Source organism: Bombina bombina, chromosome 4 (assembly GCF_027579735.1).
Source record: "Bombina bombina isolate aBomBom1 chromosome 4, aBomBom1.pri, whole genome shotgun sequence".
Classification (NCBI taxonomy): domain Eukaryota; kingdom Metazoa; phylum Chordata; class Amphibia; order Anura; family Bombinatoridae; genus Bombina; species Bombina bombina.
The window spans coordinates 235,781,354-235,805,624 of record NC_069502.1 but is presented as its reverse complement, the minus strand read 5'-3'; the positions used below and the strand labels follow the sequence as shown (position 1 = coordinate 235,805,624).

The window sequence follows — 24,271 nt, the reverse complement described above, 5'->3', positions numbered from 1 at the left end:
GGATTTTTTAATTTTAGAATGATTTCCCATGTTCGTATCAGCTCTTTAAAAATTGGATACTCTTGCATATTTTTAGGCCATGTTTTTATTGGTAACCAGCAATTGCTCCCTAATTGTCTAACTTGTATTAGATTATGCTCTAATTGTTCCCATTCTTTCTGTTTGAGATTCTTACTCCAATCCACTATTCTCTGTAGTATTGCTGCTCTCCTATATTTTAATAAACAAGGTACCCCCAGCCCCCCTTTATCCTTTGGTAGATAAAGAGTTATTTTAGATATTCTTGGGGTGATTCCGTGCCATATATATTGATTTAGTAGAGATTGAAACTTATTAATATAGTTGGTAGATAAAGGGATTGGCAATGTCTGAAATAGGTATAGTATTCTTGGTAGAATAGTAATTTTTACTGCTTGAATTCTCCCTAACCAAGAGATCGGTCTCTTTTTCCATCTATTTATTTCCATCTGGGTTTCCAAAAACAATTTTTCATAATTTAATTTAACTAGATCATTTTGATTATTCGCTATAGTGATTCCCAAATACTTTATAGTATTAGAAGTTATTTTTAAATTAGTATTTTGGGTGATTAATTGAAGGTTTACTTTATCTAGTCCACAACTCAAAAGTTCTGATTTCAAATGATTTATAGAAAAGTTAGAATATTTACCATAATCTTTAAGTGTGTTTAGAACTGCAGGAATGGATTTAGCTGGATCAGATAATGTAAAAAGGACATCATCTGCATATAGTGAGATTTTGAAATAATATCTCCTATTTTAATGCCATATATTTTTTAATTTTTCCTAATTTTAGATGCCATCACTTCGATTGCTAATGCAAATAATATGGGTGATAATGGGCACCCCTGTCGTGTGCCATTACTTATATTAAATGGTGTTGATATTGAGTTGTTAAATTTGACAGTTGCATAAGGTGCGTTATATAAGGAGAAAATTCTTTCTATGAATATTTTCATTTCCAAATTGATATAGAGTGAAACGTAAGAATTGCCAATTTAGCCGATCAAAGGCTTTTTCAGCATCCATTGCTAAGATAACAGTTGGGATACCTTCTTTCTTCACATATTCTAAGATCTGTACAACTTTATTAGTGTTATCCCTTGCTTCTCTCCCGGGATAAAACCCACTTGATTAAGATGGATAAGTTGAGGTAATACATTATTTATTCTAGTAGCTAAAATTTTCCCATATATTTTTATGTCTAAGTTTAATAGGGAAATTGGTCTGTAGTCACTTGGGGAATCCAATGATTTCCCCTGTTTTGGAATGACAGCTATTCTAGCTTCTAACATATTCGGTGGAAAAGGTTTACCTATGTCTATTTGTTGAAAAAACATAAGTAAATGCGGAATAAGTATTTTCTGAAAAATGTTGTAGTATTTTGCCGTTAAGCCATCTGGGCCAGGACTTTTCCCCATTTTTAAGTTTTTAATAGTGTCTGCCACTTCTTCAATTGTTATAGGTTGATCTAGCATATTTTTCATTTCTATAGAAAGGGATGGAAGATCTGTATCTTGGATATATTTTTTACATTCATTAACAAAAACTTCAGAGGGGAATTTATCTTGCAAATTATATAGTTCTGAATAATAGTTATTAAAAGTTTGTCCTATATCCTTTATAGTTTTAGCATTTTTTCCGGTCTCCGTTGGTAATGCTCTGAAAGCAGCCCCTTTTATTGTGAGCTGTTAGTACTCACGGCTACCCGGCTTCACCTCCGTGTCCTCAGTGGATCTCTTCTTTTCTAAGAGATCCACTGAGGACACGGAGGTGAAGCCGGGTAGCCGTCAGTACTAACAGCTCACAATAAAAGGTGCTGCTTTCAGAGCATTACCAACGGAGACCGGTGACATAAGGAAATTCACCTACCGGAACTTCTTTCCTGAGGGATATACTGAGGACACGGAGGTGAAGCTGGGAAGCCGTGAGTATTAACAGCTCACAAGAAAGGGTAAGGAAATCACCCCCAAACACTGCTTAAACTATTTGTTCTCCAAAAAAGTTCACTGAGGATACGAAGGTGAAGCTGAGGAGCCGTGAGTAATTACAGCTCATATGTAAGGGTAAGGAAAACTGCCCTTAATACTACAATTTGGCACATAAAGAAAAGTTATATTTACAAGCGGTTTGGTGAACTCCTCAGGTATGCAAAATATTGCCATTTGAGATTCTGTTAAACGGCCATTGTGGGAAAACCATTTCAACAACTGACTCTGTATCAAATATTGTTCTAACGGTATACCAAGATTTACCACACATCTTTACATTGTAACAAAGCTTAGGCCTAGATTTAGAGTTTGGCGGTAGCCGTCAAAACCAGCGTTAGAGGCTCCTAACGCTAGTTTTAGGCTACCGCCGGTATTTGGAGTCAGTCAGGAAAGGGTCTAACGCTCACTTTCCAGCCGCGACTTTTCCATACCGCAGATCCCCTTACCTCAATTGCGTATCCTATCTTTTCAATGGGATCTTTCTAACTCCGGTATTTAGAGTCGTGGCTAAAGTGAGCGTTAGAAATCTAACGACAAAACTCCAGCCGCAGAAAAAAGTCAGTAGTTAAGAGCTTTCTTGGCTAACGCCGGTTTATAAAGCTCTTAACTACTGTGCTCTAAAGTACACTAACACCCATAAACTACCTATGTACCCCTAAACCGAGGCCCCCCCACATCGCCGCCACTCGATTAAATTTTTTTAACCCCTAATCTGCCGACCGCCACCTACGTTATACTTATGTACCCCTAATCTGCTGCCCCTAACACCGCCAACCCCTATATTATATTTATTAACCCCTAACCTGCCCCCCACAATGTCACTGCCAGCTACCTACAATAATTAACCCCTAATCTGCCGACCGCAAAGCGCCGCCACCTACATTATAGCTATGTACCCCTAATCTGCTGCCCCTAACACCGTCGACCCCTATATTATATTTATTAACCCCTAATCTGCCCCCCTCAACGTCGCCTCCACCTGCCTACACTTATTAACCCCTAATCTGCTGAGCGGATCTCACCGCTACTATAATAAAGTTATTAACCCCTAATCCGCCTCACTCCCGCCTCAATAACCCTATAATAAATAGTATTAACCCCTAATCTGCCCTCCCTAACATCGCCGACACCTAACTTCAATTATTAACCCCTAATCTGCTGACCGAATCTCGCCGCTACTGTAATAAATGGATTAACCCCTAAAGCTAAGTCTAACCCTAACACTAACACCCCCCATCAGCCAATCAGAATTTTCCTACCTTAATTCCGATTGGCTGATAGAATCCTATCAGCCAATCAGAATTCGAGGGACGCCATCTTGGATGATGTCCCTTAAAGGAACCGTCATTCGTCGGGAAGTCATCGGAGAAGAAGGATGGATCCGCGATGGAGGTCTTGAAGATCAGCCGGTCGTCATCGGATTGAAGAACATAGAAGATGCGGCTTGGATGAAGATGTTTGCCGGTCCGGATGTCCACTTCTGCCCGCTTGGATCAAGACTTCAGCCGGAGGATGGACGTCACTCTTCAGCCCCCGCTTGGGCTTGGATCAAGACATCGGAGGCTCTTCTGGATCGATCGGTGAACCTGGCATGGTGAAGACAAGGTAGGAAGATCTTCAGGGGCTTAGTGTTAGGTTTATTTAAGGGGGGTTTGGGTTAGATTAGGGGTATGTGGGTGGTGGGTTGTAATGTTGGGGGGGTATTGTATGTTTTTTTTTACAGGCAAAAGAGCTGAATTCTTTGGGGCATGCCCCACAAAAGGTCCTTTTAAGGGCTGGTAAGGTAAAAGAGCTTTGAACTTTTGTAATTTAGAATAGGGTAGGGCATTTTTTTATTTTGGGGGTCTTTATTATTTTATTAGGGGGCTTAGAGTAGGTGTAATTAGTTTAAAATTGTTGTAATTTTTTTCTAATGTTTGTAAATATTTTTTTATTTTTTGTAACTTAGTTCTTTTTTATTTTTTGTACTTTAGTTAGTTTATTTAATTGTATTTATTTGTAGGAATTGTATTTAATTTATTTATTGATAGTGTAGTGTTAGGTTTAATTGTAGATAATTGTAGGTATTTTATTTAATTAATTTATTGATAGTGTAGTGTTAGGTTTAATTGTAACTTAGGTTAGGATTTATTTTACAGGTAATTTTGTAATTATTTTAACTATTTTAGCTATTAAATAGTTCTTAACTATTTAATAGCTATTGTACCTGGTTAAAATAAATACAAAGTTACCTGTAAAATAAATATAAATCCTAAAATAGCTATAATATAATTATAATTTATATTGTAGCTATATTAGGGTTTCTTTTACAGGTAAGTATTTAGCTTTAAATAGGAATAATTTATTTAATAAGAGTTAATTTATTTCGTTAGATTTAAATTATATTTAATTTAGGGGGTGTTAGGGTTAAAGTTAGACTTAGCTTTAGGGGTTAATACATTTATTAGAGTAGCGGTGAGCTCCTGTCGGCAGATTAGGGGTTAATACTTGAAGTTAGGTGTTGGCAATGTTAGGGAGGGCAGATTAGGGGTTAATACTATTTATTATAGAGTTATTGAGGCGGGAGTGAGGCGGATTAGGGGTTAATACATTTATTATAGTAGCGCTCAGGTCCGGTCGGTAGATTAGGGGTTAATAAGTGTAGTTAGGTGGAGGCGACGTTGGGGGCGGCAGATTAGGGGTTAATAAATATAATATAGGGGTCGGCGATGTTAGGGCAGCAGATTAGGGGTACATAGGGATAATGTAGGTGGCGGGGTGTACGGAGCGGCAGATTAGGGGTTAAAAATAATATGCACGGGTCAGCGATAGCGGGGGCGGCAGAATAGGGGTTAATAAGTGTAAGGTTAGGGGTGTTTAGACTCGGGGTACATGTTGGAGTGTAAGGTGCAGACGTAGGAAGTGTTTCCCCATAGAAAACAATGGGGCTGCGTTAGGAGCTGAACACGGTTTTTTTGCAGGTGTTAGGTTTTTTTTCAGCTCAAACAGCCCCATTGTTTTCTATGGGGGAATCGTGCACGAGCACGTTTTTGAAGCTGGCCGCGTCCGTAAGCACCGCTGGTATCGAGAGTTGAAGTTGCGGTAAATATGCTCTACGCTCCTTTTTTGGAGCCTAACGCAGCCATTCTGTGAACTCTCAATACCAGCGGTATTTAAAAGGTGCGGCCAGAAAAAAGCATGCGTAGCTAACGCACCCCTTTGGCCGCAGAACTCTAAATCTAGGCGTTAGAGTATTAGCACTGGATATCAAGCTGATTGAATCTGTACAAGCTATATCAAATACGATTATTATTAGCATATATAGTTATCAGGAACATCTAAGAGTATTGTGAAGTTTAATTGGTATAAAAATACTGTTATTTTTTCTGGTTCTAATAAGGAATTTTTATTTAATCTTAAAATATTATTTGTAAAGTGTTGCAACACCTAGAAATTGTAATTTATTTTATCAGATGTAGTAATATGTTTTTTATTTGCGAATAAATTGTAAAAGGATTTTTATTGATTATTTTTGCCATTTGTCTAGTCCTTTTAATACAATAATATTTTTGCAAGTTAGCTAATTATTTCCAACTGCACCTTTATCCCTTCTGCTGATTGAGCGCCTATTCTCCACACCTTTATTCACAGGAAAACAAATATAACATTTGTCTCTTAGCTTTCCTTTAAAGGGACAGTCTACTCCAGAATGTTTGTTGTCTAAAAAGATAGATAATCCCTTTATTACCCATTCCCAACTTTTGCATAAGCAACATGGTTATATTAATATACTTTTTACCTCTGGGAGTACCTTGTTTCTAAGCATCTGCAGACTGCCCCCTTATCTCAGTGCTTTTGAGAGACATGCATTTTAGCCAATCAGTGCTGACTCTTAAATAACCCCACGGGAGTGAGAACAATGGTATCTATATGACACACATGAACTAACAGTGTCTAGCTGTGAAAAACTGTCAAAATGCACTGAAATAAGAGGCGGTTCAACGGCTTCGGAATTAGCATATAAGCTACCTAGGTTTAGCTTTCCACAAAGAATACCAAGAGAGCAAAGCAAATTTGATTATATAAGTAAATTGGAAAGTTGTTTAAAATTGCATGCCCAATCTGAATCATGAAAGTTAAGTTTTGACTAGACTGTCCCTTTAACAATAAACTGTTTAGATTACTCCCTGTATGGCTTTATTAATCACAAACAAGAAAGTTAATCAAGTTAATATTATACAGCTTTCCAATATCTTTAATAGATTGTCTCCGTTTGTTTATGTTTCTTCCAGAATTGCAATAGTATTTTTCAGCGGTGTGTATTATACTTTAGTGGGCCCATCTGTGGTTTTGCTGCTATCTTTTATCTCCATTGTTATCTTTGCAATGATTCAGTACCAGAACTTTATTGTTTACTTCAGCATAAATGCAGTCAATTAGAATTGTGTGTGACCAGCAATTTACTTCCTTCTTTGCATGAACTCTGAACCTGCATTTTTCTAATTAATACAAATTATATTTCCTTGCTTGCTAAAATTTAGCTACATCCTTGAATAAGAACTGTTAACGGTGCTAGGAACAATCAGTCTTTTGTTGGATATCTAGTTCTTGTGAATCTCTCAAGATGACTTGTACTGAAAACTGGACATCTTGCAATGGATTCTTCCTTCTGACTCTGTCGCTGTTGGCTATTGCTTTCAACTTGACTCCACTGATTGCAGACTATGTGGAGGATGGCAGGCTGCTCCATAGTCCCATCTCATGCTATGAGTGGTGGCTACCAGGCTTGGTTGGAGGGGGCTTATTAGTAAGTACTGATCCAAACCAATTTAACTCAATCATAACTGACATATACATGAGTGAAATGTAATTTCATAATTATACAACATGGGTATCCTCAGAAATTTGCTTCATTCTTTCAGTATCATTTGTTGAAAAGTCAACTCCAGAGCAGAAACATTTGGATATTTAAAACATATTTATTTTTATGCAGATCTTTGTTATTTCAGGTGATCTTATTTCCAGAAAAACAATAATACATATATGATAATTATTTGAATTTGCCTTAATGAGCAGAATCTTATTTAACAGATAAAGGTCTAGATCCAAACCCAACTTCAAGTTTTAGATACGGGGCCAAATTATCTAAAGCTCTCGGCTCTAGCGAAATTATCTAAGAGGTCTCATTGGTACTGTGAGGTCCCTCAACCAATTTTATAAAGGTAAATGTTAGTTTGAGAGCTGTTTATCTCACTATACAGAGTTATGGATGTGAAGGAGAGTCATACATTACAATACAATGCTCAAATAAGACCTCAAAGATTTTGAGTAGATTCTCTACATGCCAGCAAGGTTTTTATCATCAGGTTCAAGTTAATGAAATAACAGCAACCAATTGAGGTTTATGTACCATCAACATACTTGCGGACAATAAATAAACAGCTGTAACCATGTTTAAGCAGTCGGGTATTAATAACACTGACAATTACTTTCAAATAGTTTAATTTTTTCAATTGATGTCAATAATCTCTCACCATTAACCCCGGCTATCGTTTTGCTGTGCCTATTCAATAATAAATTGCTAATTTTTAAAAAAAAAGTTTCCACTACCGATTTTATAAATACCTTTATTAATTCCTCTGACACACAAAAAGTACACTGCCAGTACATATAGCGAGTAGACCATGCTACAGGAGTAAAACAAAAAAATGCTAAAAATCTGATATCACAAGTTTTTTAACAGTAGCTCAATTTGTCTGTAGCTCAGTTGAGGTTTTCCCTGATGTAAGTCATAACTGGGGTCTATGCCATTAGTAAACTATATAGCAAGCATATTATTTCTCTTAATATGGGAAATTATTTGCTCCTTAATTAGTTTAGAGCCTATAAGTCTGCAGGTTACTTTACTTGAAAACATTTATAATCACTTATGTAACTTGCAGGAGTGGTTCTAGATAACATTTAGGGCTGCAAAAGTTGACAACAAGCTTAAAAGGATATTAAACACCTCTTGTTTTGTGTAAGAATTGTGCTTATACCACACTCCCTAAAGACGCCAAAAAGCAAATTCTGTAACCTGAAATTGCATTTTAGAGCACTTTAAAAACATAGGTTACAGATTTTGCTTTTGGGATTCTCTAGGGACAAAGCACATTTTTATTTTACTAAAAAGCAGTAGGTTTAAATGTCCCTTTAATATCAAGCATGAAAAACTGATGAGAAATTGCATCTTCTACTACCTATTCCTTCCTTTATTTTTTAATGAGCATTCATTACGCTCAACATGTTATTAAAGAAAAATAAACAAAATTACAAAATGCACTGCTTATTTAGGCCTAGATTTGGAGTTCGGCGGTAGCCGTCAAAACCAGCGTTAGAGGCTCCTAACGCTGGTTTTGGCCGCCCGCTGGTATTTGGAGTCAGTGATTAAAGGGTCTAACGCTCACTTTACAGCCGCGACTTTTCCATACCGCAGATCCCCCTACGCCATTTGCGTAGCCTATATTTTCAATGGGATCTTTCTAACGCTGGTATTTAGAGTCGTTTCTGAAGTGAGCGTTAGAGCTCTAACGACAAGATTCCAGCCGCCTGAAAATAGCAGGAGTTAAGAGCTTTCTGGCTAACGCCGGTTCATAAAGCTCTTAACTACTGTGCTCTAAAGTACACTAACACCCATAAACTACCTATGTACCCCTAAACCGAGGTCCCCCCACACCGCCGCCACTCGATTAAAATTTTTAACCCCTAATCTGCCGACCGCCACCTACGTTATATTTATGTACCCCTAATCTGCTGCCCCTAACCCCGCCGACCCCTGTATTACATTTATTAAACCCTAACTTGCCCCCCACAACGTCGCCGCCAGCTACTTAAAATAATTAACCCCTAATCTTCCGACCGCAAATCGCCGCCACCTACGTTATCCCTATGTACCCCTAATCTGCTGCCCCTAACATCGCCGACCCCTATATTATATTTATTAACCCCTAATCTGCCCCCCTCAACGTCGCCGACACCTGCCTACACTTATTAACCCCTAATCTGCCGAGCGGACCTGAGCGCTACTATAATAAATGTATTAACCCCTAATCCGCCTCACTAACCCTATCATAAATAGTATTAACCCCTAATCTGCCCTCCCTAACATCGCCGACACCTAACTTCAATTATTAACCCCTAATCTGCCGACCGGAGCTCACCGCTATTCTAATAAATGTATTAACCCCTAAAGCTAAGTCTAACCCTAACACTAACACCCCCCTAAGTTAAATATAATTTTTATCTAACGAAATAAATTAACTCTTATTAAATGACTTATTCCTATTTAAAGCTAAATACTTACCTGTAAAATAAATCCTAATATAGCTACAATATAAATTATAATTATATTATAGCTATTTTAGGATTAATATTTATTTTACAGGCAACTTTTTAATTATTTTAACCAGGTACAATAGCTATTAAATAGTTAAGAACTATTTAATAGTTACCTAGTTAAAATAATAACAAATTTACCTGTAAAATAAATCCTAACCTAAGTTATAATTAAACCTAACACTACCCTATCAATAAAATAATTAAATAAACTACCTACAATTACCTACAATTAACCTAACACTACACTATCAATAAATTAATTAAACACAATTCCTACAAATAAATACAATTAAATAAACTAGCTAAAGTACAAAAAATAAAAAAGAACTAAGTTACAGAAAATAAAAAAATATTTACAAACATAAGAAAAATATTACAACAATTTTAAACTAATTACACCTACTCTAAGCCCCCTAATAAAATAACAAAGCCCCCCAAAATAAAAAATTCCCTACCCTATTCTAAATTTAAAAAGTTACAAGCTCTTTTACCTTACCAGCCCTGAACAGGGCCCTTTGCGGGGCATGCCCCAAGAATTTCAGCTCTTTTGCCTGTAAAAAAAAACATACAATACCCCCCCCAACATTACAACCCACCACCCACATACCCCTAATCTAACCCAAACCCCCCTTAAATAAACCTAACACTAAGCCCCTGAAGATCTTCCTACCTTGTCTTCACCATCCAGGTATCACCGATCCGTCCTGGCTCCAAGATCTTCATCCAACCCAAGCGGGGGTTGGCGATCCATAATCCGGTCCAGAAGAGGCTCCAAAGTCTTCCTCCTATCCGGCAAGAAGAGGACATCCGGACCGGCAAACATCTTCTCCAAGCGGCATCTTCGATCTTCTTCCATCCGGAGCGAAGCGGCAGGATCCTGAAGACATCCAGCGCGGAACATCCATCCGGACCGACGACTGAACGACGAATGACTGTTCCTTTAAGGGACGTCATCCAAGATGGCGTCCCTCGAATTCCGATTGGCTGATAGGATTCTATCAGCCAATCGGAATTAAGGTAGGAATTTTCTGATTGGCTGATGGAATCAGCCAATCAGAATCAAGTTCAATCCGATTGGCTGATCCAATCAGCCAATCAGATTGAGCTCGCATTCTATTGGCTGTTCCGATCAGCCAATAGAATGCAAGCTCAATCTGATTGGCTGATTGGATCGGCCAATCGGATTGAACTAGATTCTGATTGGCTGATTCCATCAGCCAATCAGAAAATTCCTACCTTAATTCCGATTGGCTGATAGAATCCTATCAGCCAATCGGAATTCGAGGGACGCCATCTTGGATGACTGTCCCTTAAAGGAACAGTCATTCGTCGTTCAGTCGTCGGTCCGGATGTATGTTCCGCGCTGGATGTCTTCAGGATCCTGCCGCTTCGCTCCGGATGGAAGAAGATCGAAGATGCCGCTTGGAGAAGATGTTTGCCGGTCCAGATGTCCTCTTCTTGCCGGATAGGAGGAAGACTTTGGAGCCTCTTCTGGACCGGATTATGGATCGCCAACCCCCGCTTGGGTTGGATGAAGATCTTGGAGCCAGGACGGATCGGTGATACCTGAATGTTGAAGACAAGGTAGGAAGATCTTCAGGGGCTTAGTGTTAGGTTTATTTAAGGGGGGTTTGGGTTAGATTAGGGGTATGTGGGTGGTGGGTTGTAATGTTGGGGGGGGGTATTGTATGTTTTTTTTTACAGGCAAAAGAGCTGAAATTCTTGGGGCATGCCCCGCAAAGGGCCCTGTTCAGGGCTGGTAAGGTAAAAGAGCTTGTAACTTTTTTAATTTAGAATAGGGTAGGGAATTTTTTATTTTGGGGGGCTTTGTTATTTTATTAGGGGGCTTAGAGTAGGTGTAATTAGTTTAAAATTGTTGTAATATTTTTCTTATGTTTGTAAATATTTTTTTATTTTCTGTAACTTAGTTCTTTTTTATTTTTTGTACTTTAGCTAGTTTATTTAATTGTATTTATTTGTAGGAATTGTGTTTAATTAATTTATTGATAGTGTAGTGTTAGGTTAATTGTAGGTAATTGTAGGTAGTTTATTTAATTATTTTATTGATAGGGTAGTGTTAGGTTTAATTATAACTTAGGTTAGGATTTATTTTACAGGTAAATTTGTTATTATTTTAACTAGGTAACTATTAAATAGTTCTTAACTATTTAATAGCTATTGTACCTGGTTAAAATAATTAAAAAGTTGCCTGTAAAATAAATATTAATCCTAAAATAGCTATAATATAATTATAATTTATATTGTAGCTATATTAGGATTTATTTTACAGGTAAGTATTTAGCTTTAAATAGGAATAAGTTATTTAATAAGAGTTAATTTATTTCGTTAGATAAAAATTATATTTAACTTAGGGGGGTGTTAGTGTTAGGGTTAGACTTAGCTTTAGGGGTTAATACATTTATTAGAATAGCGGTGAGCTCCGGTCGGCAGATTAGGGGTTAATAATTGAAGTTAGGTGTCGGCGATGTTAGGGAGGGCAGATTAGGGGTTAATACTATTTATGATAGGGTTAGTGAGGCGGATTAGGGGTTAATACATTTATTATAGTAGCGCTCAGGTCCGCTCGGCAGATTAGGGGTTAATAAGTGTAGGCAGGTGTCGGCGACGTTGTGGGGGGCAGGTTAGGGGTTAATAAATATAATATAGGGGTCGGCGGTGTTAGGGGTAGCAGATTAGGGGTACATAGGGATAACGTAGGTGGCGGCGGTTTACGGAGCGGCAGATTAGGGGTTTAAAAAAATATGCAGGGGTCAGCGATAGCGGGGGTGGCAGATTAGGGGTTAATAAGTGTAAGGCTAGGGGTGTTTAGACTCGGGGTACATGTTAGAGTGTTAGGTGCAGACGTAGGAAGTGTTTCCCCATAGGAAACAATGGGGCTGCGTTAGGAGCTGAACGCTGCTTTTTTGCAGGTGTTAGGTTTTTTTTCAGCTCAAACAGCCCCATTGTTTCCTATGGGGGAATCGTGCACGAGCACGTTTTTGAGGCCGGCCGCGTCCGTAAGCAACTCTGGTATCGAGAGTTGTATTTGCGGTAAAAATGCTCTACGCTCCTTTTTTGGAGCCTAACGCAGCATTTGTTTGAACTCTCGATACCAGAGTTAATTTTATGGTGCAGCCAGAAAACAGCCCTTTTACCGCCGAACTCCAAATCTAGGCCTTAGTTTGCCTGTCTTTGCTGTAAAGCACTTCTGGAAAGTGTGCTGTTCTGTCCACGTCCTCCCAGAGATATTAGTGAGTCCATTATTCTTAATTATCATTCAATCTATCTCAGTCTGCAACATACAAAACAGTGACTGGTTAGTTCAGATGACATCTGTCAAGAGTAGCATTCCTGAATTATTCTTGATTTGTATATTCCTCAGTATTAAATTATTTTTAAACATTTTTGCAATGCAGTGCTTAATAGCTGATACATGCTGTGTGTTTAAAATCAATGTAACCCTCTTTTCTCTTCTTCTCCTTTTTCCTTTATCTGTGTAAATCACTGGACATGTAAAGAATGTCTACACCTGACACCTTGTGTGAGAGTATTACAGCAATAAATGGTGGCATATAGCATGCCCTTAAAGGGATATGAAACTCCAGCTATCAATTGTCATTCGTTCTCTTTATTTGAAAAGCAGGAATGTAAGCTTAGGAGCCAGCCCATTTTTTGTTCAGCACCTGGGTAGAACTTGCTTATTGGAGGCTAAATGTAGGCACCAATCAGCAAAGAACAAAGAAAATGTGATAATAGGACTAAACTAGATAGTTGCTTAAAATTGCATGCTCTATCTGAATCATGAAAGAAAAAAAATCATATCCCTGTTATTGGTGATGCCAGTGGCATCACCAATACTTTTTGGGGGGCACTTCCCAGAGGCCCATCTGTGTATTGGGGGCGGGTTTGTGACAGGCGGGGAGGGACTGGGTTTTTCAAAGGACGAATAGGGTGTCCCATGGGTGATGTTGGCGGTCTGGGGGCAGGAATAGGTGTAGCTTGGGGAATCCTGTACAGAGATGTGGGGAGAAAACGTATTAGTGATCACAGATAGGAAGGCAAGTGTTTATGTTGTGGGGGCCAGTGCCCCCCCCAATAACACCACTCTTTAGAGCTGCTACTGAATGTACTTGATCATGATAAGCTCTTTCTGTTCTGTAAGTAAAAGAGCATTATTAATCTTTACCTCACCATCAAACAAGAAAATCTATATTCCCACATGCCAGATCATGCGACTATAACCTTATTAGTATTAGTTAATTATTCATTCTTCCTGCCCAGAAGAATTTTCCTTCCTAAATTGAACAAAATCCCATAAAAATGATGTCAGAGCTATACACAACAATTAGTCACCAAAGAAATTGATAACCACAATCAACTGCAATTGTTCTCTGCACTGGAAAAACAGCAACTCACACAAATAGATATCAAGGAAGATGTGTAAATATATGAGGAATTAGAAAGTGATATTAAATATAGAAGATGAGAAAAACACTTGAATATGAAAGTAAGAAAAAAATAAAATTGTGAAACAAATAATAGATCTAAAAAAAAAAACAATATTTAATTTATTTTAAAAACACATGTAATGCAGTATTTACAGAGTTCTCAAACAAAATAAAATTTGTAGGATAGTCCCTCCTTCCTCTGTTTCTCTGCTAAAGAAACCTAGGACTACCCAACCCCTACCAATAATGTCAACAACCCGCCAAGACTGCCATCTGATCGCTCACCTGCCTGCAGAGGCTGTGTCCCTCAATCACTCCGTCCATAATATTGGAAAATGCCACCATATGAAATGCAAAAAAAAATTATTTGCATACTTTTCTATGGTGTACAAGCACATAGTAGTACAAGAGTAATCATTTTCTATATATTTTAAACGCACATTTTATATTGTTCAATAACTATTAATAATTGAAAATCAGACAATAAAATATATGAATTTTTTCACTTTGCACGTTTATGCAATTGATTAAGAAAATGAGTAGGTATAACATGTCTAACCATACAATTATTAGGTACATTTTAAATGTATAAATAATTCAAATTTTCTAGAGGGGTTTGAAGTGTAGTAAAATATATTAAAAAAGTATACATAAAATAGTTGCACAAATATATTGTCCTATAGAAAATTTACAAAATGTCATCTATTTTTAGACGCACCAGTTTATTAACCTAACAGCTAATGAAGCTAGTTGTTACAGCTAGGTGAATATTATTGCTATGAGAATTAATTCATAGCTAGTAAGTACATGAAACCTATTATTTGATTGTTTGGAGCTTACTCTTTCAAATAAGGGATATTATCATATTTTTCTATTATAATGGGGGTAATAGAGCAAACTGGAAGCAATGCTGTACATTTTTTTTTCAGCTGAAAGGAAACATTGCCGTTCATTTGAAAGAGCACAATTGCTGCTTTCAGATAACGGGTCTCATGTATTGTGGGGGGGGGGGGGGGGGGGGGGGGCTACATAGGGGATACTCCACCCTCTTATGTTGTTCCATATGCCTATGGGTCTGTCAGGTGATCAGTTTTGCCTTCATGATCAGCTGATAGTCACCTGACCATGTGACCCTTCTTATGAAAGAGGAGTCTATCCTTTTTCAAAACACGGCTCACTTGCCCCATTGTAATGTTTGTTTTGTGATGCTAGGGTCCCTTTTAAAGCCCAGAGTACAGTCAAAGGCCCTTAGAAGACATGTAATTGTTATTTATGTGGCCCTAAAGAGGCATAAGACCTCTTATTTGAAAATAAGTAACCCCTCTTTCATCTAAGGGGTATTTTGTGTGGGTCTGTGTGTATTGTATGCTATATTTAAGTGACAGGGGCTCCTTTGCTCATGTATTTCCAAATAGGGTCTCATACTCCTCTAGTTTTTATGGTGACAATAGGGGCTCTAAATGTGCCCCCTTCCTCTCATCAAAAACTGTGCAGATGTGTACCAAAGGTCCTAACTATTACCACGGTGGTGACCTAACGATTAGGGCCAGATAATGAGTTGTGCGTTAACAGTTACATGCAAGCAATATCAGTATATGTAGCGCTTGTACTACAAGTTGAAAGTAAAGGCGATCATTTGAGCACAATTGAAGTTAACACATGTTGGGATAGCGCAACTTCAGAACTCTGGTTAACTGTTTTGCAAAACAAAAAAGTGTCACAAGACACATCAAAATTACATATATGTATTTGTGAACATATGCATTTTTGGACACCACTTCAGTATGGTGGGTCCATCGGATCTGGATTGGGAGGGGGACTTTCCATGAGGATGAAATGTTGTTGTGCTTTGCACTGTGACAACACTTTATTGAATTGAAACATTCTGATTATTGTATTTAATTTGTAAACAAATTTCATAATTTAAACGTGGTTTGAGATACATTTTTATCGTGCGAGCAATATCGGGTTTATGAATGAAAAAATGCTAAGGAGCGCCTAATATGTGGTAAGGCAAGGAAAGGGTTATTTATTAAAACAATAATATTTAATAAATGACAAATTGATGTAACAATTGCTAAAAGTCATGGATCCATGATATACACAAACCAATATAAAATTACAATTATAAAATTGTGAAATATATATAAAATTGCACAAACTGATAATAATAATATTGTACAAACAGGTGACAATGAACTGATGACAATAATATTGCACAAACTGATTACAATGATATAGATCACAAGTGTATATAATACTCTAAAAAACAATGAATAGAAATATAGAGATTCTTATGGATATTTAAGAATCAAATATTGAAAGCATATATTGAGTCATATAGAATAGTTCATCAAATAGGTGTATTGTTCTTATAATATACCTTGAGGGCACAAAAAAACAAAAAAAAGAGATGAAAAAAAATATATGATAAAGAATTATGATTTACGTGGAAAATATATATGTGAAAATGAATTAATTAGGTGTAAGAGTTATAAATGTATGTGAAAAATGTGAAAAAATGTGAAATGTGAAAAAATACGTATAAAGAACGTAAAAAACGTCAAAAAATAACGTCAAAAATATAAGTGGTTAGTGATCAAAAATAATCCAAATGTGGCTGTCAAAAACAAAGCAGTTTTTTGGGGGCGGAGCCGGCCGAGGACGAACATGGCCGCAATCCTTTAGAGCTCCGGAGCAGCCAGACTCGGAGGACCGTATAAATGGGGTGATTTCCCATCTCCCGGCTACACAAAAGCACCATTTACAGCCATAGAGAAGGGGAGACACCGGATGTCAGTATATTAATAAACGGCAGTAACCCGGCCAGCTGCATTCCATATCGGACGCTCCGGCCCGGTGTATACATACCACGACTGACTGACGCAGCTAAAATACTTCACCCCATCAAGAGTCACTAAACGCTGGATTAGTGTCACAACACGGACAGAGAGCTGTGAGTAGCCACTTATGGGATACTACCTTACACTTTAATAAATCCTGCAAGGCTTACAAATTTAAAAGGGCTTCGGCCTAGGGGTATGGACCACGGCATTCACAGGGGTGAGGAACACAATAACGAGCCTCCCAGTCAAGGTTGATACTACAACCTTTAACAATACAAACCTCTCTCAATATATCTACTGTTCGGCCACTTCCACAGCCCATCAAAGGACATTAAAAGAGACAGCCAATATAACCTGCATGCCAGGCCCACACTCACTTTAACACAGAGCAAGCTGCAGAATCAGTAACACGCAGTAACAAACACACAGGCTCTCTCACACAGCCAGCATGGCGACCAGAAATAAAGCAAAAGGGGACAAAGGCACCAAACCATCGGCATAGCAGGGAAATAAATTTAATGCTTTTTTTAGAACCTTAGAGAGCTCTAATTCCTGCACAGATGAAGTAATCCCACCAAGCACACCAGACAGGGCAGATGAAAACTCGCCTAGGCTAGAGAGCCAAACCTCAGTGGTTACAAAAGCAGACCTCAGTTTGTTACCCACAAAAGATGATCTCTCCAATTTTATTAACCAAGTCAATAACACTATAAAGGAGGGGCTGGCTAATGTGAAACGAGAGGTTAATGCTTTGGGACACAGAGTATTACAACTGGAAGAACAGCTTGAAGAAACCTCTAAAACCTCTGATGACATGGCGATTGCACTTGAACAACAGAACTCTACCATCCTGCATCCACCCAAGTTGAAGACCTCGACAACAGAGGCAGACGTCAGAACTTAAGGATTAGAGGAGTCCCTGAACAAATCCTACCCCCTCAAATATCATCATACTTGCAGAACTTATTTAAATACCTATTGGAATTGAAGGCAGATGAAAGCATCTCAGAGCCAAACCACCATCTTCTGCCCCACCCAGAGACATTATACTTAGTTGCCACAGATTTACTGACAAAGAAAGAATCTTGCAGGCTGCTCGTAAAAAGTCTCCAATCCGGTTCGGTGAAGATCCTATCCAGGTGTATGCTGATCTAAGCGCCCTAACATTAGCAAAATGCAAAGAAGTACGATTTTTGACCTTGCACCTAACTGATCTACATATCCAATACAGATGGGGGTTCCCATTCACTATCAAAGTGATGAAGGGGGACAAAACCTACATATACAGAGATGCTGAAGATTTGGAAGAATTCTGTCATCAATTGGACATACCCCAGCCCTCTCTACCATCACTAAAGGACAGTGGCAAATCCGACAGACAGCAAGCCAATCTCCCGCCCAGACCACAAAGACCAGAGTGGACGACTGTCCCGAAGAAAAAAAGAAACACTAACTCTCAACATCAGGACTCAATAGATAAAGTGACTGATCCACCCTGAAAGTTTTCAGGCCAAATGATTCCCAGTTTGTTTAAAAGTGCACATGTGACAGGTTCGACCTGGCAATAGCTCCATAACCATGGGGCGGCTGGCCCCTCTCGTTTGACTGGATCATCCTAGAATGCACTGTATCATTAGAGTTTGATATTTAACTTATATCCTAGTTGTCCCTATTTCCCCTCCTCACCTCCAAAATTAAAAAAAAGTTAACATTAACATAATCATGTCCTCCGGGTCAGGCCCGGCCTAGTTATTGTTTACTAGCCTATTTCCCCCCACCAGATAGAGTTAAGCTATCGCCTCCTGAGTCCTCGAGTCGGTGATTGCCTGCTTGAGGCAAAGGGTGGTAGACATAGTTTTTTTTATGTTATGCTCATGTTATGCAGTATTGTTAACCTTGTTGTATCTTTAATCTTGTTCTTCTTTCCCGTCAGCTCAGCTCCCACCGTGGGGGATAGAACATACAACCTAACTGTTGTCTTTCTTCTATGTGCTCCCACCTCTCTTCTAATTCTTCTGCAAAAACACGCTTCATACCTACCCGACCGGCTACACCAGGTAATACTCCTAATTTATATGTATTTGCACCACCCAGATTACCAACCATGACTGACAAGACCCTAGTAGTTATATCGCAGAATGTAAAAGGCCTCAATTCGCGCACTAAGCATTCGATAACATGGAAAGGCTTTGCTAAACAAACAGACTCTATTGTTTTCGTCCAAGAAACCCACTTTTTGAAAGAAACAGGACCTAAATTCTCATCAAAACACCACCCACTAAGCTACCTTAGCTCCCACCCAAACAAAAGAAAAATGGGGTTGGCATCCTCATACATAAGAACTTACAGTTTAAGCTTATGAATCAAATAACGGACGCGGACGGTAGAATCCTAATTCTGATAGGCTACCTCTTTAATAACCCAGTGACCATGGTGAACGTTTACGCTCCCAATTCTAATAAATCCACATTCTTCAATCGTCTATTGAAACTAGTTTCAGATAACAGGAGAGGGACATTAATATTGGGAGGGGACCTCAATACAGCACTTGACCCGAAGCTAGACACGTCAACTAACACCAGGCAGACAAGGATTAAACCACCCAATGCAATATATAATTGCCTTTCATAGTTGGGGCTTATAGACATATGGAGAGTACAATACCCTATTCAAAAGAATTACACTTTTTATTCCCATCCCTGGGCAGTTTATACAAGAATTGACTATATATTAATAGACAGAAACCACTTGTCACTAGTCAGGGACTCAAATATCCAGGCAACTTCCTGGTCAGACCACTCCCAGGTAGACATTGAACTGCGGTGGCCCAACCATCCTGTCACCCAGTTGGTGTGGAGAACGGACGATTCTCTCCTCCGTTCCCCACTCACCAGTAAGTCAATAGCCAAATCCCTACAGGAATACTTCAGCCTTAACACTACCCTAGAGGTGAGCCCAAGCACAGTCTGGAATGCCCACAAAGCAGTACTAAGGGGGGAATGCATTAAACACTCAGCTTTCAGGGAAAAAACATACAACAAAGAGACAGAGCTGCTAACGGCAAAACTTTCCAAGCTAGAGATCCGCCACAAAAATACCACATCAGATTCAGCCCTTTACAACCAACTGATGAAAGTTAGGCAAGATCTTAATAAAATCCTGATGAAAGAGGCCCAGAGGAAAGCCCTCAATATTAGAAAACTTTACGCATATGAAGGCAATAGAGCAGCTCCACTCCTAGCCAAAATGCTAAAGACCCAAACCAAGACCATGAATAATCAAAGCATATATGACAGTAAACAAATAGCGAACTGCCTAAGCCAATTCTATTCTAAGCTTTATAACTTAGATACCCCCAAAACACTTGAAAATCTCGAACACATGCAAACCTATATAGACAAGGCAGATGTGGCCAGACTAGAGACTTCACAGAGGGATGCATTGGGGGAACCAATAACCTTAACGGAGGTAATAAGAGCAATTCGTAGTCTGCCGACAGGGAAAGCACCTGGCCTTGACGGTTTCACTAATGCATATTATAAATCCTTTGCAAATACGTTAGTGCCGCACTTAACCAAATTATTTTAATCACTTGACGAAGGCCACCTACTCTCCCCTGAAATGCTTAAGGCTCACATTACAGTGATTCCCAAACCCAATAAGGACCCCACAGACCCCAGTAGCTATAGACCCATCTCCCTCCTAAACACAGACATCAAGATCCTGGGCAAGATCCTATCTAACCGGATAAACAAAATCTTACACACTTTAATACACGCAGACCAGGTTGGCTTTGTCCCAGGGAGAGAGGCCAGGGACAACACAATCAGGGCGACCACACTTGCATGTTATGCTAAACAATACGAGATTCCATCAATCTTAATAGTGACGGATGCAGAAAAAGCGTTCGATCGCATAAATTGGGAATTCCTGAAGAAGGCTTTAATAGCACAGGGATTTGGACCCAAAATGATAATGCGTATCTTCAGCCTCTATACCTGCCCCACAGCTCAGGTAAGAGAAAACGGGATGCTGTCAGATCCCTTCGACATTCAAAATGGCACAAGACAGGGTTGCCCCCTGTCGCCCATTTTGTTTATACTTTCCATGGAAGTACTAGCCACCCTGGTAAGGCAAGACCCGGAAATCGAGGGAATCCAAATAGGACCACATAATTTTAAAATTGCCATGTATGCTGACGATATCCTATTCACAATCTCAAATCCCTTATCTTCCATCCCGAAAATGATAGCTCAATTAGACGCATTCAGTAAATATTCAAACTTCCTAGTTAATAAACATAAATCAGAGATTCTGAATTTATCCCTTTCCGATGGAGACTTAAAGTCGGTAACAGAGATATGCCCCCTGACCTTACAAAAAAGTCACTTAAATACCTAGGTATCCAATTATCACCCAATACCACACAACTTTTTGATGAAAATTACCTGGCTCTCTCCCGCAGGATCCAACAAGATCTTCAAACTTGGTCAGCAAAACCACTCACATGGTGGGGCCGCACTCAAAGCATCAGGGTCTTGTACCTGTTCCAAGCTCTCCCAATCCCCATACCTAAATGGTTCACCTCCCAGTTACAAAAACATATTAATCTCTTCATATGGGGGAAAACCAAACCCAGAATCCTCAAAGACACCATGTATAGGGCATATGAGAATGGGGGACTCGGCCTACCCTGTTTAGCTGACTACCAAGACGCAATAACTTTACAGAGGTTGATAGACTGGCACTGATCTAGAGAATCCAAAGCATGGGTCACCATCGACTCACATGTTCTCAGAGTCCCAAACGTGGGATCCTTAAGCTGGGTTCCCAATGACCTTAGGCCACCTCAATGCACGACTATAGCGACCTATCGGGGGATATTTGAGTCTTGGGACTCAATAGGCGGACTAGATAAGGGCCAGCAGAGAAAAACGGAATGGGGCTATACCACCCCACTAAAAGAATTCACCAAGCAGGGGAGACTTAAGAGGCGAGAAGACTTGGGGACGGTAGCAAGAGGCAGGTACACAAACTGGTTCAAGTACTCACAGATAGACCACTTCATTGCCACCTCCCCACATAAACTAGACTTCCTCAGGGAACTCACACCATTTGAAACACATTGCATTACATCGGGCACGGAGAGACACTCCCTTTCATTAGCCAGGAAAATATTACAAGCAGATCACAAGCTCCAACTCCCCTCATATACACAAAAATGGCAGCAAGACTTGGAGTTAGCAATTTCAAAAGAAGAATGGCACAAAATTTTCACACAAACCAAAAGAGCATCAACCTCCCCTCAATCGTTAGAGTTAAACTTTAAAGTATTGATGAGGTGGTACCTCACACCCTCAAGGCTACACTCAATCTACCCTAATGCGTCGGACAGATGCTGGAGGGGATGTAATGACAGGGGAGGCTACCTTCATATGTGGTAGACATGTGACAAAATACTCCCTTTCTGGCGTAGGGTAGAGAGACACCTTCGAGCCTTGCTGTCTAGCGACCTATCCCTTACGCCTCACATAGCACTACTTAATGACCTCCCAAACCTCTCCTGCAAACTTAGACTTACTCTTCTACAGATAGGGGTGACAGGAGCCAAGGCCTTGATAGCCCGTCATTGGAAAACCTCTTACACACCAAGTATCACTGACTGGTCCGATAAAATAGCGGACCTGCTGACACTGGAAGAATATGGCTATACTAAAAGGAAAAAATTGAATTTCCTCGCCGAGGTTCGATTTTTATGGGAAAACTGCCCCCTACAGAATTAGGAGACAGAAATGTTGAACACCTACCAACTACCCAAGCACCCCCCCTACACATCGTCTTACATAGCATCACAACATAACCGGGGACAGGCTGACATCATGACAGTGGACACCAATAACATTAAATCACATCTGCTCACGATATCCTCTGGTGACGGCGGTCCCTTGACATACTATTGCCCCACATGAAACTAGTAGAACCCAGACACCCTGACCTCCATAAACCTGACACATTCCAGAGTCATTCCGGCGCAGTGGGAGCCCATAAGCAGAGCTGACCTCCTTCTTTCTCTTCTTCTCTTTCTTCCCTTTCCCTTCTCACCTACCCTTCATCCCACTTTTCGTCTTTCTTATCTACCTTTATTCCTCATTTTTCATGTTACGGTTATTGTACTGTGTCGTAAAGATTGCAGACTCTTACGATTGTTCCTCTTATGCGGGATAGTCACCACTCCATATCATATTACTGACGTTTGCAAATGATTATTGATAAAGTGTTGTACAATAACAGGTTGTATACGTATGACAAATATAAATAAAACTCTTTTAAAAAAATAAAAAAAAAAATCCAAATGTGAACTGTCATCCAAACATATGTGTGAGTGAAGATCCTGAATGTAAAGAGTCTGATTGGTTCCTCAGTGAAATTTTTTTATCAAATGATAAGCAAACACAAAGTGATTGAAATCCGGAATTATCCAAGAATTCTCTTATTCATAATTTCTGAATACCTGTAAGTGAAAAACAATAACATAGTGCAATAATGCTAAAATCAAGAATAAATAACTGAAAAAGTAGTCTTGAAAAAGGCCCATATACACGGCCGAAACACGGTGGCATCTTATGGTGAGCTTCATTTCAGTTATTTATTCTTAATTTTAGCATTATTGCACTATGTTATTGTTTTTCACTTACAGGTATTCAGAAATTATGAATAAGAGAATTCTTGGATAATTCCGGATTTCAACCATTTTGTGTTTGCTTATCATTTGAAAAAAAAATTTCACTGAGGAACCAATCAGACTCTTTACATTCAGGATCTTCACTCACACATATGTTTGGATGACAGTTCACATTTGGATTATTTTTGATCACTAACCACTTATATTTTTGACGTTATTTTTTGACGTTTTTTACGTTCTTTATACGTATTTTTTCACATATTTCACATTTTTTCACATTTTTCACATACATTTATAACCCTTACACCTAATTAATTCATTTTCACATACATATTTTCCACCTAAATCATAATTCTTTGATCATATATTTTTTTTCATCTCTTTTTTTCGTTTTTTGTACCCTCAAGGTATATTATAAGAATAATACACCTATTTGATGAACTATTCTATATGACTCAATATATGCTTTCAATATTTGATTCTTAAATATCCATAAGAATCTCTATATTTCTATTCATTGTTTTTTAGAGTATTATATACACTTGTGATCTATATCATTGTAATCAGTTTGTGCAATATTATTGTCATCAGTTCATTGTCACCTGTTTGTACAATATTATTGTTATCAGTTTGTGCAATTTTATATATATTTTACAATTTTATCATTTTAATTTTATATTGGTTTGTGTATATCATGGATCCATGACTTTTAGCAATTGTTACATCAATTTGTCATTTATTAAATATTATTGTTTTAATAAATAACCCTTTCCTTGCCTTACCACATATTAGGCGCTCCTTAGCATTTTTTCATTCACTTTCCCCTTCTTTAGGGTCAGCTAGGGACCCTTTGCCTTTAGGAGCCATAGGAAGTTGTTCAGTTTAGCGCTGGGAGACACCCCTTTTTTATCACAATATCGGGTTTATC

General features: G+C 38.7%; 1 protein-coding gene across 1 annotated transcript in view; it reads left to right on the top strand.

Annotated features, from left to right (window-relative positions):
* Positions 1-6,614: 6,614 nt before the first annotated feature.
* Positions 6,615-24,271, top strand: part of TM4SF20 (transmembrane 4 L six family member 20) — a 142,378-nt gene continuing 124,721 nt past the window's right edge. The window contains exon 1 of the mRNA XM_053711466.1: positions 6,615-6,797. Coding sequence (XP_053567441.1) covers positions 6,615-6,797 — 183 coding nt within the window. The remainder of the gene's footprint in view (positions 6,798-24,271) is intronic.